The sequence below is a fragment of the Apiospora aurea genome (genome assembly GCF_038362705.1).
Source record: "Apiospora aurea strain CBS 24483 chromosome Unknown utg000006l_segment0_segment0, whole genome shotgun sequence".
NCBI classification, from domain to species: Eukaryota; Fungi; Ascomycota; class Sordariomycetes; order Amphisphaeriales; family Apiosporaceae; genus Apiospora; species Apiospora aurea.
Window position 1 is genome coordinate 1,265,211 of NW_027117393.1, and position 27,114 is coordinate 1,292,324.

General features: G+C 55.2%; 12 protein-coding genes across 12 annotated transcripts; 5 read left to right on the top strand and 7 right to left on the bottom strand.

Moving 5' to 3' along the window:
* Positions 1-228: 228 nt before the first annotated feature.
* On the top strand, positions 229-1,461 carry PG986_008999 (uncharacterized protein; the record flags this gene model as incomplete). Its single annotated transcript, XM_066845221.1, has 1 exon — positions 229-1,461. One exon carries the CDS (start codon positions 229-231, stop codon positions 1,459-1,461), a length of 1,233 nt encoding a protein of 410 aa, XP_066697619.1.
* A 577-nt stretch (positions 1,462-2,038) lies between these two features.
* Positions 2,039-3,466, bottom strand: PG986_009000 (uncharacterized protein; the record flags this gene model as incomplete). The annotated part of the gene is made up of 2 exons (XM_066845222.1): positions 2,039-2,564; positions 2,706-3,466. The coding sequence occupies 2 exons, from the start codon at positions 3,464-3,466 to the stop codon at positions 2,039-2,041; spliced, it is 1,287 nt and encodes a 428-aa protein (XP_066697620.1).
* A 1,814-nt stretch (positions 3,467-5,280) lies between these two features.
* On the bottom strand, positions 5,281-5,976 carry PG986_009001 (uncharacterized protein; the record flags this gene model as incomplete). The annotated part of the gene is made up of 1 exon (XM_066845223.1): positions 5,281-5,976. One exon carries the CDS (start codon positions 5,974-5,976, stop codon positions 5,281-5,283), a length of 696 nt encoding a protein of 231 aa, XP_066697621.1.
* Positions 5,977-7,074: 1,098 nt separating this feature from the next.
* Positions 7,075-7,428, top strand: PG986_009002 (uncharacterized protein; the record flags this gene model as incomplete). The annotated part of the gene is made up of 1 exon (XM_066845224.1): positions 7,075-7,428. The coding sequence occupies one exon, from the start codon at positions 7,075-7,077 to the stop codon at positions 7,426-7,428; it is 354 nt and encodes a 117-aa protein (XP_066697622.1).
* A 220-nt stretch (positions 7,429-7,648) lies between these two features.
* PG986_009003 (pirin protein) lies at positions 7,649-8,740 on the bottom strand (the record flags this gene model as incomplete). The annotated part of the gene is made up of 1 exon (XM_066845225.1): positions 7,649-8,740. One exon carries the CDS (start codon positions 8,738-8,740, stop codon positions 7,649-7,651), a length of 1,092 nt encoding a protein of 363 aa, XP_066697623.1.
* Positions 8,741-8,845: 105 nt separating this feature from the next.
* Positions 8,846-9,520, top strand: PG986_009004 (uncharacterized protein; the record flags this gene model as incomplete). The annotated part of the gene is made up of 2 exons (XM_066845226.1): positions 8,846-8,919; positions 9,253-9,520. 2 exons carry the CDS (start codon positions 8,846-8,848, stop codon positions 9,518-9,520), a joined length of 342 nt encoding a protein of 113 aa, XP_066697624.1.
* Positions 9,521-9,888: 368 nt separating this feature from the next.
* Positions 9,889-11,474, bottom strand: PG986_009005 (uncharacterized protein; the record flags this gene model as incomplete). The annotated part of the gene is made up of 3 exons (XM_066845227.1): positions 9,889-11,037; positions 11,141-11,194; positions 11,220-11,474. The coding sequence occupies 3 exons, from the start codon at positions 11,472-11,474 to the stop codon at positions 9,889-9,891; spliced, it is 1,458 nt and encodes a 485-aa protein (XP_066697625.1).
* Positions 11,475-12,356: 882 nt separating this feature from the next.
* On the bottom strand, positions 12,357-14,486 carry PG986_009006 (putative nucleolar protein NOP58; the record flags this gene model as incomplete). Its single annotated transcript, XM_066845228.1, has 5 exons — positions 12,357-13,123; positions 13,192-13,522; positions 13,582-14,191; positions 14,263-14,352; positions 14,452-14,486. The coding sequence occupies 5 exons, from the start codon at positions 14,484-14,486 to the stop codon at positions 12,357-12,359; spliced, it is 1,833 nt and encodes a 610-aa protein (XP_066697626.1).
* Positions 14,487-15,154: 668 nt separating this feature from the next.
* Positions 15,155-16,459, top strand: PG986_009007 (V-type proton ATPase subunit D; the record flags this gene model as incomplete). Its single annotated transcript, XM_066845229.1, has 4 exons — positions 15,155-15,186; positions 15,255-15,343; positions 15,417-16,312; positions 16,376-16,459. 4 exons carry the CDS (start codon positions 15,155-15,157, stop codon positions 16,457-16,459), a joined length of 1,101 nt encoding a protein of 366 aa, XP_066697627.1.
* A 302-nt stretch (positions 16,460-16,761) lies between these two features.
* Positions 16,762-17,788, bottom strand: PG986_009008 (mitochondrial 37S ribosomal protein uS15m; the record flags this gene model as incomplete). The annotated part of the gene is made up of 2 exons (XM_066845230.1): positions 16,762-17,675; positions 17,743-17,788. 2 exons carry the CDS (start codon positions 17,786-17,788, stop codon positions 16,762-16,764), a joined length of 960 nt encoding a protein of 319 aa, XP_066697628.1.
* A 439-nt stretch (positions 17,789-18,227) lies between these two features.
* PG986_009009 (40S ribosomal protein uS2) lies at positions 18,228-19,183 on the top strand (the record flags this gene model as incomplete). The annotated part of the gene is made up of 3 exons (XM_066845231.1): positions 18,228-18,326; positions 18,451-18,970; positions 19,026-19,183. The coding sequence occupies 3 exons, from the start codon at positions 18,228-18,230 to the stop codon at positions 19,181-19,183; spliced, it is 777 nt and encodes a 258-aa protein (XP_066697629.1).
* A 2,088-nt stretch (positions 19,184-21,271) lies between these two features.
* Positions 21,272-26,893, bottom strand: PG986_009010 (Guanine nucleotide exchange factor LTE1; the record flags this gene model as incomplete). Its single annotated transcript, XM_066845232.1, has 4 exons — positions 21,272-23,751; positions 23,790-26,072; positions 26,153-26,277; positions 26,490-26,893. 4 exons carry the CDS (start codon positions 26,891-26,893, stop codon positions 21,272-21,274), a joined length of 5,292 nt encoding a protein of 1,763 aa, XP_066697630.1.
* Between the last annotated feature and the right edge of the window lie 221 nt (positions 26,894-27,114).

Genomic DNA, 27,114 nt, shown 5'->3' on the forward strand with positions numbered 1-27,114 from the left:
CACGCTCTGGAAGCAGACATGAAGCTTCCAAACCAGATGGCTTCGGGTTGTGGCTCTATGGATACTACAAGCCAATGCGATGACCAAAATCACGGTCGCTGGTACGGTCAGCTACCGTGTGTCTGCTATTCTCACCAGGGCTGTGATCACCATAATCCAGCGAGAAAACTCACCTATCGCAACCCAAGTCTCTTCCCGCAACCGCCGCTAGGACAGACAAGCAAGAAGATGGGCTTCTTTCGCGCCTGGTGGGCTTGCATTCCGTACTATGGTCTACTTCGGAGGCGTATTGAGTGGCACAAGTCACAAATTGCAGGGCCTATCAAAAACCTGCAAGAGGAAGCTACTAGGCGCGCCGGGGAGGATATGATGAGCGACGTACGAGCAAGAGTCGCCGAATTCGTACCTTTGCCAGTAGTACCCTTTGCTAGGGACTATGCTCCCTTTACGCCAACCCTGCCGTTCGATACTGGCTCCATCGCCACTCTGGAACCAATCCACGAGGCCATTCCTTACCACCTCGCGTTCTACCATCTACATCACGCGCGTCGCCGCTATCAACTGGATTCGGGTTCCAAGACCTACTTTATTACCGACTTGTCATGCCATGGCACGTCCACCATAGACCAGAACGTGCCCTGCACGTGGTCGAGCGAGATCTACTACAGCGGCGGCACGTTCTTGCAAAAGCAGGAGCTTCTATACACCGTCGACGCGCGGCGCACAATATGGCCCCAAATCAAGATCCGTGTCTGTCACCACAAGAACGTACAGCTGCAGTACTTCAGAGTCGGCGCGGAGGATACCCACGGGCTGATTACGGTGTCCTTGTTCCTCACGTTCCCGCCAGAGGGTCGATGGCGAGGCGATACAGGCGCCAACTGGAGCAGCGCTTGGGGCGGCAACCTCCGGGACCTCCATGTCTGCGACAGATGCCACAGCGACCTGGAATACCACGTCGAGGTAGTCGGCCACAAGGCGCACGTCCGGTTCACCTGCAGCCGGGACCTCGGCGCCGCCACTGATCGGTTCCTGCCCAAGTGGCACATCCTGCAGACGGGGGCTGGGCCCTACTGCTACCGAAACATGCAGTACCACTACAATACCATCGAGGGAAGATGTGACAATCCCTCTACTTACGATGTGTACAAGCGGGTTCTGAGGACGGCCACGAAGCTGCGCCGGCCAAATCTGCATCCAGCCACTTTCGGGACAAGCAAGGGAGACTTTTCTGCACTTTCGGATTGCCTCGTACAAAGTGGCATTCACACACAGGATCTGGGTCAACGGTATGCTGCATTACTTACCTACAGCGCGACGGCGTTCTGTCTGTTCGAGAAGCTCGATTCCTGTTGTCGCTCTAACTGTTCCAACAACACGACCCCTACTAGAGTGAAGTCTGGGCTGGGCATTAATAATGACTATAGCACATCTCTACCATTACATGAATACAGAGAATAGACAGTGGAATAATGACTATCTTACAAATGACCTGACGTTTGCCTGGCACTCTAGGTCGTTGCTCAAGCCGAGACGGGAGCTCTTGACGGTATTCTATTGGCGGCTTGCTTGGTATAGATGCCTGCCTGTTTCCCGTTCCACTCGATGCAAGACGACTTCCGCAGCTCCAGGATGTCTTTGCGCTTTCCAGGTAAGATCAATGTCAAGAACAATATATAACAGAGTAGCATCACTTGGTTTCTGGACCGTAGGTGCTGGCCCGGGTATTGGCCATTCCGAAACCTCGTCCCGCTTCGCACTAGGGGTGTCCCGTCCCGCCTTCCGCGAGATACCAATCATCAGCGCACTTGGCAAGCTATTCTACTCCCGGACAGAGGCAACGCGCGAACTCAGCGATTCGAATAGCAGAAGCTGGCCTCGGGTGACTGGGATGAACATTCCGCAACCCTCCACAATCGGGTCTCTGCGAGTCACTTGGCGGGGGGGCAGCCGCTGGTAGCTCGATACAATGGTTTCGCGAACAGACTCACGCAGGAAAAGTATATATATTTCTCGTATAGAGACTATATATTAAATGCTATAACGGGCAATGGCGAGCGCTCCCTCCCGAATCCCGGGTCCCAGAACTCCCCCTTTTCGAAGACCGCGAGAGCGACGCCATTTCCCAAAACGTGGACAGCGAGGCCGAGGGGCGGTATAGCCTGCCCCTGCCCGCCCTGCCTCCGCCCCTGATACTGTACGTATTCCCTTTCGAAGACCTTCCTCCTCCTCCTCCTCCTCCTGCGGCCCCCATGGTGTCCGACGACGAGGATCGCAGCCTGGCCTTCTCGAGCGCCAGCGCGGCTTTCGGGGGCGGCGAGGCCGTCTCGAAGAGCATGGACTCGCCCATGTCGGCGGGCCGCTGGTCGTCGCGGCAGGACGTCAGCGCTTCCTGATGCTGCTGGTGTCCTCGCTCGAGGTTGGAGTCCAGCATCTGCGTCCACTCCCGCTCGATCTGCTGTCGCGTCCGGGACCGGATCTCGACTAGTTTCTTCTCCCGGACCAAGTTCTCGAGACTGCTCAAGATACTGAACTCGACCTTGAGCTTGATAGAATACACGAACCTGTCCAGTGAATCGCTTTTAGCAGAAGTCTCGTAGAGGTGGTCTAGCAGCGTAGGCGACACATGATAGGAGCGTGTCTTAAAAGCAGCTTTGACTTAAAGCAGAAAAGGGGATGGGGCGGAAGGAGGCTCTGAAGCTTACGCTTTGTAGCTTGTTTGGATCAAGTAGTTCCCGGACCATTCGAAGTAGATGATACTGACATCCAGACACAAGACCAGCACATGAACAAAGAATAGGTAGATCAGCATGTTGCGTATCTTGGCGCGCGCCCGCAGTTGGTCCTCGTTCCAAAACCGGTAGCACTTCCACAAATAAAGGGCGGACAGGCAGGATTCCTCGAGGAAGTAGAGGAGTACCTGTATCTTCTCATAGATGCTGTAGGGGAGCAGGAACCGGTGGGCGATAGGCGAGGGCGCGTTGGAGGCGATGACGAGGACCCAAGCGGGCACGCTAGTGGCAATGGCGACGGTGATGATCATGGTGAGGACGAGGCGGAGCTGGAAAATCGTCAAGTACATCAAGTGCAGGCGCGAGTACAGGACGAAGGCTTGACCGACGACCATGGGCATCCACCCCAGCAAGATCAGAAAGGCCACGAGTATGCGGTCGTTGGTCAGGCCCAGGTTGTTGAGGATGTTGGCGGTGGCCAGGATGGGGATGCCGCCCGTGGCGACGAGAAGGCTCCAGAAGTAGGACCCGCGCTTCCTCCTTAGGGTGAAGAATATCATGAAGAAGAGCTCGATGCAGTTCCATATGGCGATGGCTTCGAGCACCACCACGGGGATCCGCTGGCGCGGCGTCAATAGCTCGGGGTTGATGCTGTTGCCGATCCCCACGCCGACATGTTTGATTCGAGGTACGAGTCTGGTCAAGGCAGTGAGGATAAACGGATTCCCTTCCATCTCGCCAAGTACCCAGCTGCTGCCCTAGAAGGCGGCTTCCTTCCAGTCTGTGAATCCAAGCCCTCTCATACACAGCTAGAAGACGTGAAGCCGCCCCGGCAGCGCGATCTGCATTTTTTTTTCTTTTTCACACGATGTGCAAAATGATCAGCACCAGGCCCAGGCTCGAACCTAAGAATCGGACGCGGGTAAGGGCTGGTAGTTAAGTGCAACTCGGGTAGCGCCCGTTCGCTGCGAGTCATGATAGCTGCAAGCGCAGTTCCCTCTTGGTCGGCGTGTCAACCTAGAGGGGGTGGGCTTGAGTCGACATCTCCGCATTCCGCTGCAGAGCCAATGGATGAAGAACAAGCCACTTTCCCAGCGAGAAACGGCCCGAGGTGATATGCCGGCTATTACTAAGAATCGTCTGTGCCGAGATCATCAGGCACCCAGTCGTCCATTGCTTCGTTAAAGCTTATCGCTTCCCCTGAATCAGGGCTCGCTAGCGAACCCAAATAGGGATATAATACAGCAGTCACGTCCGGAAAGGTCTCTCCTATGACATATAACTGCTTCTTTCTAACATGTGCGTTATTTGCTTCATTGGGTCCTAGAGCCTTCGTTCTATTTGAGGGGTTTCGGGTCTGCTGCCCTCCCCCCTTTTTGGCGAGTTGCCATTTTATCCTCGGAATGCGAGGACGAAGCTGCACATCGTTCCTTGCCATCCTAGACCTTGTTCAACACTTAATGCTTGCTATTCAGTCTGAAGAGCCATATGGGCGGCCCGATATGGGAAGTACGGGCAAGATCCAGCCATCGAAATCACTTTCTCCGAGTAATCCAGGCTTCCTGGCCAGTCTGCTTCCTCGTCGGAATACCACGTTTGTCTGGCAATGCCATTAGATGACGTATGGCCGCATCGCCCTTTTCGTCTCGAAAGCGCATTTCCGACTCGGGCTAGTCAGCGGCATGACGCAACCGGTAGATGCGATATCCCGGTCGTCCATCGTTACTCACGGTCCACGGCGGATATACCCAGACCCAGCAGTGTCCTGTGGACCATCTCGGCGACTGCGACCATGCCCTCTGCGTTCGGATGATACGCGCCCCCGGCAAAGAGCAAGCGCCAGCTCCACCCGGACACCCGCACGCACCACCCTTCCGCCTCCCTCCTACCTTGCACAGCCTTCACCGCCGCCAAGGATCAAGACGACATCGGCATTGGGGAGGCAACGCTGTTGGCCACGGATGCCGCGGTTGATATTAGGCACTGGCTCCCACACAGATGAACTTATACTCTCTTGAACTCCAGACCGATAGCCTTTCCATATTACGAGGAGATGAGAAGGCCAATCAATTGCAAAGAAGACGTGACAATTACCTTTGCAGATTGGTGCCACTGTTGCATGATCAGGATGGTCAAGTCTTGGCCATCGAGGTTCGATGCGGGGAGTTTCCAAGATGGCTCCAAGAGGAACCCCCACGCACATTGCTCCTGCCCTGATTGAGATCCATCGGGTGTCTGGGTATGGATTCCATTCCATTATTCCGCCGTTGGATGCCGAGCTGTTGTCAACAAAACAGACCTAATAAGGTTACGATCCCAAGCTTGACTCATTCACTGCCAAGACGCCGCTTACACTCGCGTTACGCTGCATGTGATGCCTGCGTACACCATCAATTGATTGGTGCAGGAGACAGCGGCACATACGGGAACACACATTGTCCCGAGAAGCCATGCAAAATCTGAGAGGTTTGTGTTTGTTCAGTTGTCAATTACATGGTAATATATATGCCGTTCCAAGCTGTGATTTCCCAACTTCGTTCTCTGTCATCTACAGAGCCGCCGCCAGACCCATAGCAACACCCGCCGCCAGGCCCGCGACCACTCTGCCCGTCACCGCGGGCGCGGCGTTAGCGCTGGTGCTCGAGGCCGCGGCCTTGTCGTCCTTGGACGTCTGCGACGGGCCGTCGGGCCCGGGCGTCTGCGAGGGCCCCGCAGCGCCGCCGGTGCTGGAGGGGGCCGCCTTGGCCGTGCCGGTCGCGTCGCCGCCGGCCGCCTTGCCGCCGAGGACCGAGGTCTCGATGGCGCGGTAGGCGTGCACGTAGCTCTCGATGGCCTTCTGGTCGCTCTCGGGCACGCCCTTCTGGTACCAGCTGGCGGTGGTGAAGGGCAGGTCGAAGCCGTCGCCGACGCCAAAGTCGGTGGCCGAGGCCGAGTACGCGGCCATGTAGACCTCGTTGGCGATGCTGCGGTACTTGGTGTCGGTCATCAGCTCCTTCTCGTAGCTGTAGATGGCGCTCGCCAGGCTCGTCGCCACGGCGCCCGTCACCTGCGGCGGGATGTTGTCGTTGTAATAGCCCGACAGGATGTCCCCGGCCGGCATCGAGGACGGCATCGGGTACATGGACGCGGTGGGGTCGGGGGCGAGCGCGGCCGGGTCGTCCGTCTCCATATTCTCGATGTCCTGCTGGGGCAGGGCCATGACGGCCAGAGGCGCCAGGGACAGGAGAAGCGTGCGGCTGTGCATCGTGGATGGTATTAGGCGTGTATTGTAGAAGAAAAACGAATGTGGTTGCGATGTTGGATGATGATGAACAACAAACAGGTCGATCGAGAAAACGAGTGGATGGATTAAGTGAGTAGGTGGTGACAAGAGAACGACGGCAAGGAGGTCATTAACCACCGACTTGCACCGGCTACTATTTATTAGTTGATCGCTCGCACCTTGGTGGGCGGTTGTGTATGACCTGATGGCAATTTCCCGGCTTACTTACTACCTACGATGATACGGAGATTAGGGGGGCTCGATCGGTTTAGTGGACGCGATCGCGGGTTGTGATTCGCCCGGGGCAGGATGGAGCAGAGGGCCTAGACCAGAAAGCTTAGCCTAGACGGGCCACATTTCTAGGCACCCTTCGTTCGGGTAGCGAGTTTGCCAGAGGTGCTTTTCTGCAATGGGTAAGAGCCTCGTCCAAGCGGCCAGACACGCTGTTTGAGACTACGCCGTAGCGAGGCGTTCAGGAGACCTGTCACACGGGGGATGATGGGTGGATGGGCTACCTAGATGGGGTCGTTTTCGGAGCCGGCATGCATTGATCAGTACCCTACAGACTATGGGGGGTTTTTTTTTCACAAGTGCCGAGCAGGGCCAACAACCCTCCACCTCGTACATGAAGCTTGCCCTGCTTGTTGACTTGTTTGCGCCGCTGCAGGTGGTGTGTTACCGGTTCCGGTGCTCCCAAGCGGTCAGACACGATCCAATTGGCGGGACCATGTCTCGCAGCAAGCCCGCCCAGGCATGGCACACAAGATGACAAGCCACTCAGGTATGCAGACGGCCGTCTTTTCCCCAACTTTTCGGGATGGATGTGAGTCAACCATCAGAAGAGGGCTGTAGCCTGATCACTGAATATCGGTGAGACTAGCAGGCCGGTAATAGGTAAATGTAAGGAAATGTAAGGCTGCGTTTTGTAATCAACAGATGCCAATAGAAGACATGGCGCAACGCATACATAAAGCATGGGAGAGCGAGGTCTGTCAGGCTGGGGTGAGAAAAGTGACTGGTTTCACTTATGTCTGTACCTATCCATCATACTAGTCAACGCTCATAATTCGTATTCTTATCATGAAGAACTCAACGCAATTGCCAGGTCCCAACAACAATGTCTCCAGTAGTCGAGGTATGGCTTCGGCAGCCTCCGGAGGCCATGCCAAGATGAAGAGCGGCTCGGGCCTCGGCTCGGCTGCGAAAGGATCCTCGCCAGCAGCGTCCTCGTCGCAAATTGACCAAGTCATATCACAGCAGGTGAAGGAGGCAGTGCATTCGCGGAATACAATGCCGGGCAGGACGGCGTACAACCCGCATGTTACAGTTCCATGGGAGCGGTTCGCGCCCCCGCGAGAAGGCCAGAGTGTGGCCGATTGGTATCACAACCTGCCCGACCCTTGGACTGCGAAAAGACCCAATGGAAATCACTAATCGAGACTGGCAAACACGGAAATCCGCAAGGCAACACTAATATGGCCAAACTCAACTCAAGACTTCTATTTTCTTCCCGCTATATTCACCCATACGCCGATCCGGTTCTAACCGAAGTGGTATCAAAAACGATAATGCAAATCCTCATCACCCAACTACATATATACAACAAAAATCACAATATAGGCAAGAAAACCAAAAGGGCAAGTTCGAGCCTATCTTAGTGGGCCATGGTCTTTCCGATCTCGCTCTGGAAACCGTCGGCCCTCTCGAAGCCGTTGGAGTGTGTCTGGTAGTCCATGAGGGCCTGGTAGACCTCCTCCTTGGAGCTCAAGACAAAGGGTCCGTATTGGACGACCTGCTGGTCGAGGACCTGGCCCGCGATGAGGGCGAACCGGGCCGGGCCGGCGGCATCGGCGGGCACCTCGACATTCATCATGTCGCCGGCGCGGTCGAACACGACGTTGTGGTACTGGCCCGCGGACTGCTGGGTGCGGCCGAGGCCGAACGTGGCGGAGCCCTCGAGCACGTAGGCAAAGGCGTTCCAGCCCGTGGGGATGGGCTGGGCCAGCTTGCCGCCCGGCTGGACCTCGATGTCGAGGATCCAGACGGGGGTGTAGGCGAGGTCCTTGACGCTGTCGACGCCGACCGACTGGCCCGAGATGACCTTGACGTTGACGCGGCCCTCGTCGGCGGTGGCGCGGGGGATCTCGGCGGCGCGCAGGTCGCGGTAGCGGGGCTCGCACATCTTGAGCTCCTTGGGCAGGTCGACCCAGAGCTGGAGGCCGACGTTGGCGCTGCCGTCGGGGTTCTGGCGCGGCATCTCGGCGTGGACGATGCCGCGGCCGGCCGTCATGAACTGCAGGTCGCCCGTCTCGATGGTGCCCTTGTTGCCGGCAAAGTCCTCGTGGTCGACGGCGCCGTGCAGCAGGTACGTGATGGTCTCCTGGCCGCGGTGGGGGTGGTCGGGGAAGCCGGCGCCCGGCTTGATGCTGAAGTGGTCGAGCATGAGGAAGGGCGAGAAGTTGCGCAGCTGCGGCGTGCCGATGGAGCGGCGGACCTTGGCGCCGGCGCCCTCGGACGTCTCGACGGCGAGGAAGACCTTCTGGATGGCTCGGGAGACGGACATGTTGGCGATGTGGTCAGAGGGATCGGCGGGCGACTGTGGTTGTGTGGTTGGTGTCGTTACGTCGCTGTAGTAAGTGTTCAGGGCCTTGAGGCTGGTAGAAGCAAACTCGAATAGGTGTTGTCTGAAAATCACGATGGACAAGATGGCAACGGCGATGGAAATGGAAAGCGACACGAACTTCATTGAGATGGAGTCTTTGGTTTTTTTTTATACACGATTAGAATCTGATTGGAAAGCAAAGCTCGCAGCTATTCGGTGCCGGTTTATAAGGATGTGGAAATGCCAGGAATGTTCGCCTCCTGCTTGAGCTCTCCGTTTTCCCCATCGTGGAATCCTGGCCTTGGTGGACTTGTCAGCGGTTGGTGAGCATGCAGAGTGCGGACAATGGGCGACGGCTTGTGTGTAATCCCTGACAAAGATTTACCTCAGCAGGGGGGGTTAGCCCACCAACCCGCCTAACCCCAATTCGGTCCTAGCTCTTCAGCACCTGGGCGGCCTGACTAAGCTGCACAAAATGCAGATGAATGCACTAAAACGAAGCCCTGTACCTGGTGCAGTTAGGAGCACACAGTGACACAGGCTGAGGTAATAGGGGGGCTGTAATTATGGTGGTACTGGTCGGTAAGTCCACCAGAGGGGCATTAAAATTCATAATCACTTTACATTGAATAGAAGAATCTGCTTTTTCTCATCAGTCTTGCCGACTTCGAGGCCCTAGAGGCCAGCAACCTCTTGTTACGGGCCTCAATGCCCATCCTCCCATACTTCAAGACCGAGAGCGAGGCCCCGTCGCTCTGCTTCGCCCGGGACCAAGACATTCCCAATCCCGAGGTCTACTGGTACGATGCCTCTGGGGAAAACGCCCTTGGTTTGAATTGGATGATTTGGGGACCGGATCACCAACTGCCGCAACCCCATGGCGCTTCAGACCAAGTTGCTTGGTCCGGACAAGCACTGGGATGATAAGGCATGCCGTGACGTAAGTCGGTCGCCGCCCCTCCAGGCTTGGGTAGTTATTGTGCGAGTGCGGAACCGGATGCTGGACACGGACTGCTGGCAGCGGCCGATGGCTACGAGGACAGTACCGGCACCTTCTTAGTGTTACTGGGAACGGAGTTTCGCGAACTTGAGTCAGTTTGGTGGGCTCGCAACATGAAGAAAAACGCGAGTTAATATTCTCGATCGATCTATTGTTAGCAAGAGAAAACTTCGATCTTAATCATACACTAATTGAGATATTTACAAACTCGCGAGGGCTATAGCATGGATCTAGAATGAGACATACCCCATAACAGCTTCCAAGGCAGGTACAGATAGATGTATACCAGCCCCTAGTTCTTCTCCTGAGCCAAACCGAACCGTCCAGGATCCCCAGCCGGCTTCGGGATATCCACCTTAACAGCAATCATATTCTCAGCCCAAAACCCCGTCACGTACAACCACCCCTGGCGCTTCCCCCCTTCCGCCCTAAGCGGCGACGAGGAGGGACCAACGGTGACCAAGACCGCGGTACTCGCGGTACGGACCCGGGACCCGTCGTCCTGGAACAATAACGTCTTCTCCCAGACGCGCTTCTGCAGTTCCGGGTCGAATCGGGGCTGCGCGAACCACACTATCGCGTCGTTCCGGGGCGGCACACCGCCGACGCCTTGCGTTGTTGTGTCATTGTGGTGCCGGGGGATGCTGAAGACATCGCCCACGCCCGCGAGCACGACCCCGCTGGATGCCGTGTCCGCCTCGTCGTAGAAGAAGCTCGGGTTGTCCACGATGGAATCGAACTCGACCACGTCCGTGATATCGATACGGGGCGAGTGCGAAGCTCCTACTCCTGCTCCTGCTCCTGCTCCTGCTCCTGCTCCTGCTCCGGCCTCCTCGGGCTTTCCGACGTAGAGCGTGGCGCCCATGGCGCTGGTCAGGAGCAGCTCGCCGGTGGATCTCGCGTAGCCCAGCCCGTTGTTGTTCCACATTCCGGAAAGCGCCGTCGAGGCGTGGACGCCAGACGAAGCCGCATCCTTGCCGGCGGCGGCCTCGAGCGAGTCGAGCTTCACGTGCACCGTGTCCGTCCAGCGGGCCCCCGGGTAGACGTCCTCGATCTGCCGCCAGCGGCCGTGCTGGTATCGGTGGTCGTTGGTGACGAAGAATTGGAGAGGCTGCTTCGCCGTACTGCTGCCGACGACTTGGATATCGTTGGGCGTCCTGATCAGATCGTGCTTCACGCTGCGCAGGTGGCGCGCCGAAGACGAGCCCAATACGTGGTGGAAGATCTCGATCTGGGACGCGGCCCGCGGCAGGTCCCAAGTGTCGGGCTTCGCCGGACCGTACGGGTAGTCCCCGTACACGGCTGGGTTGGGAAGGTGGTTGATAGCAAAGACGTAGACCCCTTTCCCATGAGGGGCCTCCAGGTCCGATGTGACGTCGATTCCGTGCGTTACAAAGGGGCCGCTGAAGTTCTCAAGACGAAGTTCCGTGGACGTTTGCGTCTGTAGCTCGTGCGTTAGATGAGGAGTAAGTAAGTAAGTGGGCAGAGAGATGGAAGAAACATTAAGTGGCATTTCAACCAGTCCTTCGTCTTCGACTTCTTACCTTGGGATCGACAACGACGAGCGAACCCCGAGCATCTTTCAGTACAGTGGGATCCTCATGATTTGTGAGAGGCGGCCACCACGAGAAGCGTGTTGTCTGGGGGGCCTTCGCAGGCAGTGAAAAGCCGCTGGCTTGGCTCATGCCAGTGCAGGTCCTCGCAGTGCTTGGTCCCCTCGATGACCACTACAGTATCTTCAGTCGAGATATGAGTGCTGGAAGGCGTCCGGAACAGGCCAAAGATGGTCAATTGCCGATATACTTGGGTGCCATAGAGGTACGCAAGGACTACCGAGAGTATACCCACGGCAACCGAAGGCGTGCGTAGTCCGGCCATTGCTGCAAGTTATTACAATCAAGTTGACGAAGATACGAAGACCACGACAAAAGCTCGCAACATCACGAGGATGCAAATATGTATTTATATGGGTAAGTATGTATTGATATACAAGCAGAACCACCTACCAGACGAAGGATCCCCGAGGTACATTGCCTATTTGGTTAGCTGCTGAGGAGAAGCTTGCTGATATAAGTTAGATGATATAATCCAACCAGGATAAGTGTGCGCCAAGCGGCGTTCCCCGCCCCCTCGGGATCAAGGATGAACTGCATAGGCATATGTGCATGATGGGGGGTAGCGATGGCCAAAGTATATTCCGTGGGCTGACAACTCATAGCTCTCCGTATTGGCCCATAGTAAGTGCGCTGCGAGGTACCGCGGATTAGCTTGTGAGAGGTCGGGGCATGGGGCCGTCTCCTCATTGAAGTACTAGTAGCATTCGAGGGGATGCACGCCTACTCCTCAAGACGAGTCCGAATTTACCTGCTTTGTTCAGGACAGAAGACGGTATGTATAGATTCTAAGCACCCGCTTGGAATCCATAAACTGCATTCATGTTCATATTGTTACAAGTGCAGATGACAATGTCCAAATGGAAGAGAGAGATAGGCAATTATTTTTCAACAGAAAAGTCGCAGCTCGCTTTGCATTAAGCTATAGACCGTTTGAAGGCAATGCATACCAGTAAAACGCAACCCACAAACAAGCAACAAGAAACCATGGTATGACCAACCAATCCAGAACGCCACCCTTATGTCGAGCAAAGAAAACCATGCAAAAAAGATCGCGGAGGCATTCCATCGTATAGACCGAGAGACTAGGACTCTTTTTTCCATATGATACAGATCACGCAATAAGAACAAACGAAGGACGACGCAATTACGCCTTCTCCTTCTTGGACTTCTTCTTGCTCTTCTTCGGTGTCTCCTCCTCCTCGTCGTGCTTCCGCTTCTTCTTGCTGCTGGCATCCTCGTCAACAGAGTCGGTCTGCATGACCTCGGATTTGCGTTGCTTCTTGAGCTCCTTCTTGCTCAAAACCATTGGCGAGCCATCGGCGTTCAGCTTGACATCGCCACGCTCAAACTTGCGCTTGAACTTGGAAACGGAGATCCCGGCATCCTTGGCCAGGCGCTCGTAGTCAGCTTCAGACAGAGCTGAGGCCGCCTTTGGTGTGTCAGCCTCGGAGACGCCAGACTTGCGCTTCTCCTTCTTGGCCTTCTTCGCTTCCTTGGCGGCCTTCTTGGCTTTCTCGGCCTCGTCTTCCGACTCATCTTCGGACTCGTCGTCATCATCACCCATCGGGGTGTCCTCAACCTCTTGGATCAGAGACACCTTGGCGGTCTTCTCTGTGATAGCATCGGCATCGGTGTTGTAGCTTCTGGAGGGGTTGACCTCGAACTTGTTGGGGTTGATGCTTCCGTTGGGGCCGACCTGGACGCTCTTGGCCAACAAAGGCTTGCCTTCCATGCGTCGGAGAGCATTCTCGAGCTTGGCACGTGCCTTGATACCAAGATCAGCTCTCTCCTCGTCATCGATAGCGATATCCTCTCCATCGATACCCTCGGTGCTGAGATCCGAGAAGGCATCTTGGCGCAGACCAAGAGCAGCCTTCGCGGCCAGCATACGGGCCATTTTACCCTTGTTCTCTATAAGGTGGGCGGCAGGTTAGCAAGGAACATCTTGTAGTGAACTAGACGTTGAAGAGTGTACTCACTTCCAGTAGCCTGACCAACCAACGAGGCGTGGTAGATAAGACCATACTTGGGTGTGTCGTGCTTCGTCTTCAGAGCACGGAACAGAGCCTTCTCAGCACCAAGAATCTGGATGGTGGAACTGGGGCTCTTGGCAAGCTTCGTGAGAGAACCGGCGTGCGCAATCAGACGAGCACCGACGAGCTCACCAACCAACTCAGTCAGGTTGGGTGCGATGGCCTTCATTCGCGAAGCCAGGTACAGAGAAAGCTGCTGGCGCTGGTCCGAGAATGACAGGGCCTGCTCTGCAAGCAGACGGATGTTCTCAAGATCGAATTCACCGATTTCAGTACCCTAAAAACCGCAACATTAGTACGCGAACTTTTGCAAACGCGCCTGTGTAGGGAACTAACCATGCTAATCTCGGCAGCGGCCTTAACGCGCTCAACCAGATCCTCGGGGAGGATCTCGGTCAAGTCGGTGTTGGCGGCGTTTGTACGCATACCCATAGCCATAATAATGCGAGCGTAGGCCACATTGTCGTTAATAATGCGGTCCAGCTCGGGGAAATGCCAACCGTACCACTCCTTCACGCGCATGAAAAAGTTGTTCAGCTCCTTATCCAAGTTGTCCATAAGAGAGATGGCGTTGACAATCATGACATCGACCTTATCAGGGGAGAACTTGAGCTTATGGCGGGAGATGGAGTGAGACAGGGCGAGAGCCATGTTTCCGAGGTAGTCGCCTTGCAGGTCGGGGAAGAGCTCAGGCAGGTAGGTCTTGATGGCACGGAAGAGTTCGTTCGTGGACGAGTCGGAAACAGGCGTCAGGTTGAGCTCGGGGAGGACGTTAATCGCGGCTCCGAGCTTGGGGTCACAGACAGCGAGCGACGACTTGCGCTCGTCCTTGATCTCGTCCAAGAGTTTTTGCAGCATCGGTGTGACCTTGCCCTCGGTAAGGGAGGTGTATTCGCCCAGAGCCTCGCTAGCATCCTCGAACTTGATCATCTTCTTGAGGGACAGCCTGGATAGAAAAGTCAACAAGACACGTCCAAAGGTTACGCACGACCAGTGTCACGGTTCGAGTGTACTTACATGGAGTTGATCGCCTCGGCGCTGTCCAGCGCACTCGCGACATCGTCCCGCGAAAGGAGCTTCTTGTCCTTGGCCTTGAAGAGACCATAGCTGTGAGGTTGTCAGCATCTACTGCCTCGGTGTTGCCAGCAAGAAGAGCACCTGGTCCCAAGGTAGGTAGGTAGGACCAGAATGCCAGAAGGAACTCACCCCGCGGGCGTCTCTGCAAGCACGAAGAGACCCATTTTTGCAGGCGATTGCACTCTGTTGACTCTTGATCAAGATGCACCTGCTCTCCTGTAGTCGACGGAGTGGCTCGGCGTGTAGGAAGGTGCTGGGTGTTTGGGGGAGGAAAGGTCGATTTCGGCTTTCTACCTTCTACAAAAAGTTCCAATTGAAAAGCTCTTTGCAGCTTCCAGTGGAAATTTTCTAAAATTTCTCGCTGAGCCAATGAATTGAGGGTGGATCCATAGGGGCAGAAGAAGGTGGGTGCCAGCAGTCGCGCCTATCGATAGGAGCGGCAGGCGGTGAAGGTTTCCGTGTCTTCGGGAGCCTCTATCAGCACACTATCAGGCCTCTATCTTCATGCATTAACCGATAGTGGCTATCGTGCTATTTATGCAGCTTATGCAACCGGAGGGTCGTGCGACTCGTGCCTGGGCTTGCTGGGTCACAAGCCTCCGGAGCCACTCAAGGCTGGTCTTGACCGTCTTAGTCCTGGCCTAGGCCCATCAGCTTGCGACGGGGGATTGGGGATTGGCACTGACTGACTGCGCAGCTTTCAGCGAGAGCTCCGACAAACAGTTCAATCCATCCCAGGCGTCCAACTATTGGTGCTGCATGATACACTACGTAACCTCGAGCAACCGTCCTTCTTTTCAATCCCAACACACAACGTCCAGATTCCGCCAAAATGGAGGGCCTCTTCTTCAACGTCAACAATGGGTAAATAGCCCTGACGCGCGCAATAAATGCTGATGGATGGATGGCATGCTAATCTGGTGCACCTCTAGCTACACCGAGGGCATTGTTCGCGGTTATCGCAATGGCTTATTGACGAGCGCCAACTACTCCAACTTGACACAATGCGAGACCATCGATGGTATGTCCTTGCATCCGTCCACTTGATACTGTAGTCTGCATTGCAACCTATTTCTCACACATTTTCCCTCCAGATCTCAAGCTGCAACTTGGCCCTGCATATGGCGACTTTCTGGGGTCCCTCGCACCCAACCCGTCCACATCAGCCCTCGCCGCGAAGACGACAGACAAGCTGGTCTCGGAGTTCCGTTATGTTCGTGCGAATGCGACAGGATCGTTGGGCAAGTTCATGGACTACGTCACTTACGGCTACATGATCGACAACGTTGCCCTCCTCATCACGGGCACCCTGCACGAGAGAGATACCAGAGAGCTGCTGGAGCGCTGTCATCCTCTGGGCTGGTTCGAGACGATGCCGGTACTCTGCGTTGCTACCAACATCGAGGAGCTTTACAACAGCGTGTTGATCGAGACACCACTCGCGCCGTACTTCAAGGGGTCTTTGTCGCACCAGGACCTTGACGAACTCAACATCGAGATCGTACGGAACACCCTCTACAAGAACTACCTGGAGGATTTCTACCAGTTTGTCAACTCGCATCCCGAGATGGCCGGTACACCCACCGCAGAGGTCATGAGCGAGATTCTGGAGTTCGAGGCGGACCGACGAGCCATCAACATCACCCTCAACTCCCTAGGAACCGAGCTGAACAAGGGTGACCGTAAGAAGCTCTACCCCAGCTTCGGCAAACTCTACCCCGAGGGTACTCTGATGCTGTCCCGGGCCGATGATTTCGAGGGTGTTCGTCTGGCCGTCGACGGAGTCTCAGATTACAAGAGCTTCTTCGATGCTGCCGGTCTCGGCGGTGGCCCATCGGGCCCTGGCAACATGGCTGGTGGCTCGGGTGGCAACGACAGCCGGAGTTTGGAGGATATGTTCTACGAGAAGGAGATGCAAATCTCCAAGAACGCCTTCACAAGGCAGTTCACATTCGCCATCGTGTATGCGTGGGTAAAGCTTAGAGAGCAGGTACGCTTGTCAAAATCCCTCGAGTCGACTCCCTGGACGCAAAGAAAACTAACATGAACACAGGAAATTCGGAACATTACGTGGATCGCTGAGTGCATAGCTCAGAACCAAAAGGAGCGCATCGGAAACTACATCAGTGTATTCTGAGAGAGTTAAATTTTCTTGATGCTTTCCTGTTCTGAACTCTCATACCCACCCTCTCTTTGTAGTCTTGGTTTGTAGCATTATTCGGTCGAAACGCGAAAGAAGTCTTCGAGCCGGAGAGCATGGTTGTCTTTTTTGAAATTGGGCGCTTGAAATTTGATGATCCAGATAGAGCTTTAAGGCTACTGGCCGCCTCGAGTTGCAATCATGCCACCGCGCTGATGCAACTCCCCTGTATTTGTACATAGCAAATGGTATTACAGTTTGTCCGTCTCCTTATGATACAATGTATGATCAAAGCACCTTTACAGAGTAATTTCCCGCTGGTACGTTGCCGGACTCAGGCCCAGAGTCTGGATCATGTGTGTCCATCGCTCGCTTCCCCTCTCCTTCCTTGCCATGTACTTCAGGAGCTTCGCCCTCTTATGCACCATCAGGCGCAGATCTCGCTTACCGACCTTGTCCTTGTAGCCACGACCCTTCTCCAATTCGTTGGCCAGCGCCCGGATCTTGGCCGTCAAGATGGCAATCTGCACTTCACTGCTGCCCGTGTCCGCACCTGCGCGGACCGGCTTCTCGACATCCTCAACGCCGCGCGCCAGGGGCTTGGGCGTGAAGGTCTGGTCGGTGTTGTGGCGGCCGAAGGTCTCGATGCAGCGGCGGATGTTGGCGTGGCGCTTGTCCTTGGAGGAGCCGTTGTCCATGTGCACGATGCGCTGCAGGGCCTCGGCGGCCTTGGCGTGGTTCGCGGCGTGCTGCTCGGCCTTCTGCTGCTCGCGGACGGGGTCAGCGGCCTCGGCGGTGACGGGCGCCAGCGGCTGCGTCAGGACGCGGGCGTGCTGCAGCGCCTCGTCCAGCTCCGGCTGCGACACCAGGTTGTTGAGCACGTGCGGGGAGGTGGGCAGCGGGTGCGGCTGCTCGAGCGGGTTGCCGTCCTCGTCCAGCGGGGGGCGCGAGAAGGCGGCCTGCCCCGCCGAGTCGAACGACTCCACGAAGGGCGTCGTCAGGCCGCGCACCGGATCGCCGAACTCGGCCGCCTTCTGGGCCCCGATCCGCTCCTTGATGACGTTGTGCGCGGCTTTGCGCTGCTGCATCTGTTGCCAGCGGTAGGGGTCCTGCTTGGCCAGGCGCTTCTTCTCTTTCGTCGTAAGCGAGGCGGTCTGCGTTAACGGGAGGAGCAGCGAGGGCGACGCCGGCTTGGGTGCGGGCCAAAGACATACTGGAAAGACGGTTAGCGATGCAAACTATAGCTGACCATCTACTCGTCCAATAGGCATAGCACGAACAATTGAGAGCGCCAAAGCGCGGGACAGTCGGTATCCGTGGCGGCATGGCTGCTGAGGTCTGGCAATATCACACAACGATATCTTGTCTGAGGCGCCTCAGATGCCCTCAACTTTTTCCAGTAGCCAGCAGCTATCAAATTGAATTGAATGATCGGCCGCGGGCAGCCGGCCGCTTTGCCCCACAGAGATCCAAGCCTCAACCGGCTGGATGTTGCAGCCACGCTTCCAGCTCCTCGAGCCACATCTTTGATAAACGATAAGAAAAGCGCTTTACCCCAATTGGGATTAGTACGATTAGGGCAGCACCCACCAAACGAGCCTGGATTTTGAAGCTGGGTTTCTGCCAATTGGAACTTTTTCGCAAGAAGCGCCAGGCATTTTCTCGATCGCGGGCACTCTGTTCATTCCACCACCACTTTGACCTCATCCCCTCCCTCCAGCCCAAAGGAACAGAAAGGTCCTCGTCACCACCACAACTGTTCAAGATGGCTCCCGCAAACCTCCCCGCCCTCTTCAATGCCACCAGCCAGGACATCGAGATGCTCCTGGCGGCCCAGTGCCACCTTGGTTCCAAGAACTTGCAGGTACGAAACACCCACCCGGGAAGAAAATCTCGCGACTCGCTGCGCGCGACAGGAATGGATTGGGGAACATAGAGAAGAAAAAAGAAATGAAGACAACGTACTGATTTGTTTTTTGCGCGCACAGGTGCACATGGAGCCTTACCTGTGGAAGACCCGTGCCGATGGTGTCAACGTCCTGAACATTGGCAAGACCTGGGAGAAGATCGTTCTGGCTGCCCGCATCATCGCCGCCGTCGACAACCCGGCCGACATCTGTGTCATCTCTGCCCGTCCCTACGGTCAGCGTGCCGTCCTGAAGTTCGCCTCGCACACCGGCTCCGTCGCCATTGCCGGCCGCTTCACCCCTGGTTCTTTCACCAACTACATCACCCGTTCTTTCAAGGAGCCCCGCCTGATCATTGTCACCGATCCCCGAACTGATGCCCAGGCCATCAAGGAGGCTTCTTACGTCAACATCCCCGTCATCGCTCTCTGCGACACCGACTCTCCCACCGAGTACGTTGACTGCGCCATCCCCACCAACAACAAGGGTCGCCACGCCATTGGTACCGTTTGGTGGATGCTTGCCCGGGAGGTCCTCCGCCTCCGTGGTACCATCTACAACCGCGAGACCCCCTGGGACGTCATGGTCGATCTGTACTTCTGTATGTCAAACCCCTTGGACTTTGCGCTGTGACCTTCTGCTAACCCAAACACCAGACCGTGACCCCGAGGCTGAGGCCGAGGAGAAGGGTGAGGAGGAGAAGCTTGCCGGTGTTGATGAGGTCGGCCCCGCCGCCGTCGCTACTGGTCTCCTTACCTCCGGTGGTGACTGGGAGGCTGCTGCCCCCCGGCTTCGCTGGTACTCAGGGTGGTGACTGGAGCGGTGCTGCTCCTGATGAGTGGGGCAACGCTACTGCTCCCGCTGGTGAGTGGGGTGCTACCGATGCCAAGGAGAGCCAGTGGTAGAGCCCTGGTGCTGCTGAAGGCGACCAAGAGCAGCCTGCCGCCGCTGCCCAGCCGGAGATTGAGTGGTAAATGGAATTTGCTGCTTCCTCGTCTGTTATGAGCAGTTGCTGCACCATACACAACGAACAAAAGTTTACATGGATACAATTTGAGGGCAATGTTCTCGGAGTCTAGGGCAAACTGGCCGGACTTATGAGGGAAAGATACCCGCAACCAGTCGTAACATGGTTTTTTCTATTTTTCACTGCTCTGATCAGTGTTCTTCATTGCGGACTGGGGAGGGGGAATGCCCTGTGTGGCCAGCGGAATGGACTTAATCGTTATTCCACCTAGCTCTGAAAAGAGGCTGTCAATTGCAGTAACCGTTCTTTGTGATATGTGATGCGGCAAGTCGTGTCCAAACTCAAGCTTTGCTGTTGGCATGTAAGTCGGTAGTGACCATGTAATGTAAATCTTGAATGGTGCCTCATCGTAATAGGTCCTGTCTTCTTCGACAATGTAGCATCTTCCTAACCTCGAACATAATTACTCTCGAGGCATTGAAGCAACGTCTTCTAAAGTTGACTGTACTGGCTGTTCTGAAGTAAAGCATCTTTTGGATGCGTGGTCGAGACGGACATCTTGTTGCTTAGAAGTTGACTAGCTACGCATCTCCATCCTTGCTCCTTGTATAGATACTCCGAATCCATGATGGAGGTCACTGCCCTCTCGTCACGACTGGCCAGTCCCATTGCGTCCAGCATCTCATCACTTATACGGTTCAGGTCACTCACTCTTTCATACAATGCACAAGTCTCGGTTTCTATGATTGAGCGGCACGGTCATGATAACATGGGTTTGGTAACTGGAATCTCTGTGTCGCATTTCATTCCTCCGAATACTATTACCTCGCTCTCTCTCCCCAACTGCTACCAACGGCTCCCTCGTCCTGCGATGCATCATCATCCAGCAAACACTACAAAGACAGAAATGGTATGGTATCGTGGCCTAGGAGCCAAACGGACACACAAGCATTCCAATTCCACGACCATGCATACTACTCCAACCTCGTCCTCTTCGACTCAATCAAAACAACAGCGCGTGCGGGGGGTATCTTGGTCATCCACACAATCCCACAAACCCTCTCTCTCTTCCATAACTTCACCACCGAAAAGCTTCCTCTACAACAGCCGCTTTACACACCTAGACCCCTCCTTCCGGTCTCTGTCTCGCTTCCTCTCCTCTCTCTCTCCCTCTCTCTCTCTCTCACTTTCTCACTTTCTCTCGCATCATTCCCTCGTCAAGTTCAGACATCGGGAACAGGCAAGGACACAAGACGCATGCTATGCTGTAAGAGGGGTGCCACCTCCCAATCGAGAAGGAAAAAACTCCGACGCTTTGCTAGTTCTCGTTTAACAGCAACCGGGCACGTAAGCCGCCGAAAAAGCAACAGAACAGTTGCTGATGTGTGTATGAGAGAAAACGGTCAAGTCTATACTTCCCGAATAGCGACCCAAATAATAAATATGCCAAATACCAAAACAAGGACAATGTTAAACAAAAGAAAATGTCGACATCCAAGGGAAAAGGGGTAATCGCGTTGTGATGTCGTAGTCGTAAGATGCAATATGACGTGCATTAACACATGATGAGTTAGGCCACCCAGTGGCGTTTGTTTTCGACAAAGAAGGAAATAGGGATTGAGTTGCCGTATAAGGTCGGTATGTGTGAACATGTGTCTGCGCGCGTACATATGCGTGTGATTAAGATCCGGATGATTATGGGCCGAGTAAGCAGAGCCGCGTACAAGTACAAGTGGTCGTAAAAACTGATATGGTGCTGCGCGTGGGCGACAGGTGTATGTCTATCGGGGCGTCGATTCGTAAATTGCTTTGCCAGTCGATTCAAGGAAATAATGCGAACGCCGTTCGCTAGGCAGTGCGTAACTTTGGTCAAGTACATTGATAGACTCGTTTGCCATAAGTCGTGACGGGCTACCCGATAGGTAGCGCTTTTCATTAAGCGAGTGACGGTTCGATACTCTGCGAATGCTTCCGAATCTCGTCGTCGTTGAGCGCGCTCATCCAGAGACAACGCTCCGTGATGCCTTCTATGGGCTGGAACTCATAGAGCGTGCTGGCCTCCAGGAGGCGAAGTAGGGTCTTGACAACGGACGCGGCGATACGACAGCGCTCAAAGTTGACCAGTGGCGCGGTGGTAGGTGAGCTCGCGATTTCTGAAGGACGCTGCGAGTTGAAAAGGAGGTCGTGCGTATAAATACCCACGAACGGGATACAGCCCGTCTCAGCAGTCTTAGCTCCGCCTTCCATCTCGGCACGTAGGTTGTAGAAGTTCTTGGTCGGGGATATAAGGCTTTCTAGATCCTGCATGGTCTTCATATCGGATGCCGGTACCAGAGCCCAGGTCTTTGACAGTCTCGCCACCTCGTTAGATGTCAGGGCAACGGCGATCTGACTCATGGTTGCGAAATTTCGATACTTCCGGCAATGCGCAGCGATGTGGATATACTTGATGAGGCATCGCGCACGCTCCTCCAGGTCTCGTGTAAGAACGGTCTCGGACACAACCCACTTGACCATAATGTTGAAACGAGCGACGACTACCTCGACGCCACGGGCATCGCTGTTGCGCAGGAAGTCAACCCATGAGCGGGAATCGGTATGCGTGTTCTTCCAGCGCATATCGACAAGCTCCTTCCAGTCAACTTCGTTCAGTGCGTCCTTCTCGATCAGCGTGAATTGCTGGGCAAGAATATCGGAACTGAAAGCCAGGATAAATGGCAGGTGCGCCACATACTTGCCCGACGCTCGGTCCTCCAATGTGGAAAGGTTGCGCATTGGGATATATTTGCCACCAGAGGCATCATCAAACGAGTCTTGGTGTGGCTGATGCTTAGCAGTAGTTGGTGTGGTATCTGGCGTCGGTGGCATCTGCTTGGATGGCCAGAGCTGGTGTTCGTGAAGCTCCGGCACATTGGACGCTTCAGGTGAGGTCTGGTGATGTAGGTCATTGGCATAAAGAGATCGCTGGCCTCCCTCTGAAGTTGCCAATGAATGAGTAGCGGAATGAGAATCTGTGTTATCGACATCCTCATGATGTGCACTCTGCTGGGTGGCCTGCACTCCGAATTCATCGGTTTCGCTGTTTTCTAAGGACAACTCCGAAGACAGATCAGAGTCTCCATCGTCCCCGACGTCCAAGAATGATTGTTCTCGTGTAGCATCATCCTGCTGTTTGATCTCCTCCATGCTCTTGGTTTTCTCCACCATTTCGTATGACAAGTTCTCAGGGAAGCCTCCCCGCGGCTTCTCCTCTCGAGGTGTGAGATCATCCGATGAATCTTGTAATATTGAGTGATTGGCCCATTCCTGAGTAGTTGTTTTGCTGTGACCATCGTCTGTCAGGCCACGGTGAAGCAAAGGAACAGAGTTGTATGACTCCCTTGACCCGTCAGAGAGGAAGGACCTGACTTCGGATCGCGGTACTTCGAGTGTCGTGCGCCCTTCGTCATTCCCTTTATCCATGACCTCGGACAACATCGAGACCACGTCATCGCCCACGACATCCACATGCTGGCGTCGGTTTCTGCGCTTTTCAGGCGTAAAGTGGTCAACTTGAGACTCGTTGCTGACGGGTGACTCAGGGCTGACCTCCCCGACAGCGGAGGCAACAAACTTCCGAGGCTTGATGATGAGCCTGGAAGGTCTCTTCTCATATTTCCCTTCTAGCTTAGCCAGAGCAGACTCCACCCCACAATCTCCGTCGTCATCCGGTATTTCAGCCAGCTTTTTAGCCTCAGCTTCGAAAGAAGGGCGCATTACAGGCTTAGACGAGTGGGTGCTAGACATAGATACCTGGCGCTTGTGTGGTTTATCAGCCATGGCGCCCAATGAGAATACTTCAACGCGGCGCTGAGAGAAATCGCTGCTGACAACTTCGAAGAAATCACCCGACTCGGACACAGGGCTGCGGAGATACGAGCTCCTCATGGACTCGGAATACGTTGTCAAAGAGCCCACCGAACGAGATCTATGAATGGGCGCATCTAAGTCGGCAACATTCTGTACGCCTCTCAAATCTCCACCAGGCCGCCTGCGAAGAACTCGCAGCGGAGGAGGTAATGAGGGCACCGATTCTGGCGGGCCAGACTCCTCTGTGTATACAGTGGTGGCATCAAAGCTTTTCACCGTTGACCGTGGGAACACGCTGTTGATCGAAGCCCATCTTCGATGTGCAATTGAGCCCCTGGATCGATAACTGCGACTGGACTGTTGTCTTTTATGTCCCCGGAAGCTTGAAAGTGGAGGGAGTAGAGACGAAGTTGCAGACTGGGTGGCTGCATCCATGTCCATGGACCGTCGCTCGTGCGCCCGAGACTCCGTATCTGTGCCTACAGTGCTTCGCCGCCCAGCTCCCAGTGTTGCGAGATCCGGCACAAATGGAGGCAACGGGCCCCCGAAAATGAAAACCGCAGAGCCTGAGGGCTTAGAATTGTTGAAGACCTCCGAGGATTACCTTCTGCAGCCTTGTCCGGTGGCGTAGTCGGGGGTGTAGGATCTGCACCTGGGTGCAAATAGTGTTCTGAAAAGCCGTCGACAGATTCGTTGTGCGGTAACCCCAAAGCACCCGTCATGGCATGATAGTCTTCAGGTACTGTACCGTCAACAATAACGATTGATTTGCTCCCTTGTGTGATGGCAGTATCACTGAGTATTCGCGATCTCGAGGCAGGCTGCAGCTCAAAGGAAGAGTCCAGATGGGCTGCTGAGTACTCGATTCCATCTGCTGAGAGCTTGGTAGGGAAGTCATTCGGGAGGAACTCATTCGAAACGCCAGCAGCACTATCCTCGCGCACGGCTTTCTTGAAGTCTTCAGCAATCTCGGCTCCAAGCATGTCAATCCTGACCGCAGGCCGGAAGCCTCCGATGCGTGTCAAACGGGACTGTGGGACTACAGCCGTTCCGGGGATACGGTTTTCGGTCACTCCTCTGGGCCCCATGGTTGCGAGGCTGACAAAGCTACCCTGGGCTGGAGATGTTTCCGGCATCTTGTGGCTCAACGCCCGTCTAACGCTCGTCAGAAGTTTTCGCATACCAGCGCCTGACATTGCTGAAGCTGCCCCCTTATCTCCGGCCGGCTGCTGTGGTTGCGGCGGATCGAAAACGGTTGTCTCTCGACTCGCAGCAGACTTGGCCGGGTGAATATCGACAAAAGCTTGCCCTGGGGGCATCAGATTTCCTCTTACAAGGCTGCCGGCATATGGGAGAGTAAGCAAAAACTCGGCATTCTTGTAAAGTACCTTTTCGGTAGTTGTCGCGTCATGGTCGCGCAACGAATCGGTCAAACTGTTGTTGCGTTTATGCTGAGGTCGCACACGCTTCCCAGTCAGGGCGCGAGGTGTCGCTGCAATCGGATCCGGGGTGTGGTATATCGAACTGGGCTCTACGGGATGGGCCGCCAGGGCATAGCTTGAGGACGAGTCTGGCATCTTGAAGCCCTTGGTAGGGAACGAACAGGATACAGCATCAAGGCTAGCAATGCTCATAGGAGAAGTAGCCTGCCTTTCCAAAGTCGTTGACGGCCGCTGATCAGGGGGAGTACATGGTCGTTCCCCGGGATGGATGCCACCATGCAAGACAGCATCAATGTGACCAGCGTGAACCGCCTCATTGTAGAAATTCGTATCAGTCCCCGCTTCAGGGTGTGTAAAGTCCATGGCCGATATTTGAGGGGGCATGCTCGTGTCCATCATCCAGAAGCTCGGATCCAAATCTGGATTTCGATGACCCGCAATACCACCGGGGACGATAGGACTGTCGGCGTCGAGGTTTGAGTCAAAATCTGGCCCGTCCCAGTATTGCGCGCAGACTCGCCGCCAGCATTTCTTCAACTCGGCAAGAATCTTAAGCTGGACCTTCCGGCTGGCTGCTTCATGTGAAAGTTCGTCCACGAAGTCGTTCAGCAAGTTGCAAAATACGATGCGCAGATGATAGTCAACCACGAAGTCGTCAACGAAGTAGTTCAGAATCCAATGTCTGATGGCGACAAAGGTTCTCACCCTCACAACCATTCCTATCTCATCGGCCCGGACGAGCGCCCATTTCAGTCTGGCGATCAGCATACGCAAAAGATCGGCCGGTTCCATAAAGGAACGGAATGTGAGAAAGAAGTCGGACAGTAGTTCGTAGTCAAGGAAACAAGGCGAGGTAATCTCAGATACAAGCCTTGGAGGAGTTGCCGCCGTCACAGCACCCGTGGCTGACGAGTAGCGCACAATAGCTCGATCGTCGCAGTCTGGCTTAAAAGTCAAACCATCAAACATCTCCGGCTCTATCACCAGGTGCGTAGAGAGATACGTAGCTCGCGTAGGCTGTGGAAATCGTGGCGAGGATGGAGTCAGTAAAGTCGGCGAGGGGATTTTGTAGTGCGACATCCTGATCGGGCCCGGGCTCGGTCTCCTACTTCCTAGCGGATCGGGATACAGAGAGTTGACATCGCCATGATGTGACTTGTTTACGTGCGAATGGTTGCTAGACCGACCTTCCTCCGTGGGTGCGTAGGAGGATCCCCGGATTAAGGGAGTGCCTCGAAGGGTGAATCGAGGCGTCCCCAGTTTCCAGGAAGGGATGGAAATCTGCAGCATTGGCGAAGGCGCGGGCTCATCGATATCCTCCATGGTCCTGGCCCTTTGTTCGTCCTGGGGTTTCGTTATGACAACCTTGAAGCCCCCGGCTTCATCATCGCGTCCTAAGCTCGCATCCGGTATCGTCGTATCCGACACAGCGCGTCTATGGCGAGCTTGTTTGTCCAGATTCCTTAGCCCCATAGGATGCCGTGTCATCGGGGAGATGGAGGCCCAGATAGAGGTGTGGGCTGACCACTCAGATCGCTTGACTGTCTACTGAGCTCTGGGGCAACAGTAAGAGTATTGTCCAAGCCTGCAGCAGTGCTAGGGGGCGTCAAAGGGGGAACACAAATGTCGGCTGCGGGTAGCGCTGATTTGCTGGCCGGACAGTAGGCCTATATTCATACTTGTAAGCACGTTTCAAGGTGAATAGACGATCCCAAGTAAAACCACCATGGCGTGCATCGACATGCGATAGTTGGCTGCCAAGGCCCACGTACGGGGGCTTTCAAGGACGCGACCTCTGGTCACAGGTGATGCAAACCAACCGGCATGTATGCATGTTGCTCGAATCGCACTCGAGTACTCACCTCAAGAAGATTTTTCCATTATTTCCCACGTTTGCGACTGTGAACTGTCTCCCCTCGCGACCAGCCGATCCACCGTCTGGCGCAATATCCCATTTACCCTGGTCGGCTTCCCTCTTCGTCATCGGTCTCGCCTCGTCGCCTCCTGGCCTCCGCTCAGCAGCCGGCAGTATGGGTTTCGATTTATTAATGGGCGACAGTCGGGCCACGGTTTTCGCTCCCTTCTCCGCCACTCTGTCCATGGGCCGCGACGGCGAGCGCTTGTCCCTGACATCTCGCAGCATTCCGGTCTTGGGGTTCCTCTCGGCCCTTGTCGACAGGTTCCGGCGTGGTGGTTGTTGCGATTTGACGCTCGTCTCTCTCGTCACTATCGGCGATAGCGACAGCCGGGGTCCAACAACCTCCATATCGTCGTATATCCGTCACCTTTCCCTCGTACACACACACACACACACACACACACACACGAGCACAGTCTCTTTCTCTTATTGCGCAACAGAGCGCTGTCTGCTGTTCAGAAGCCCACCGAATGGATGCATTGAAGGAAAGTGTTGGTATTCAGAATGAATGAGTGGCAATTCCCGTTCTCCAAGAGCCTCAATTTTGGGTTGTTGGCATCTGGCGCAGG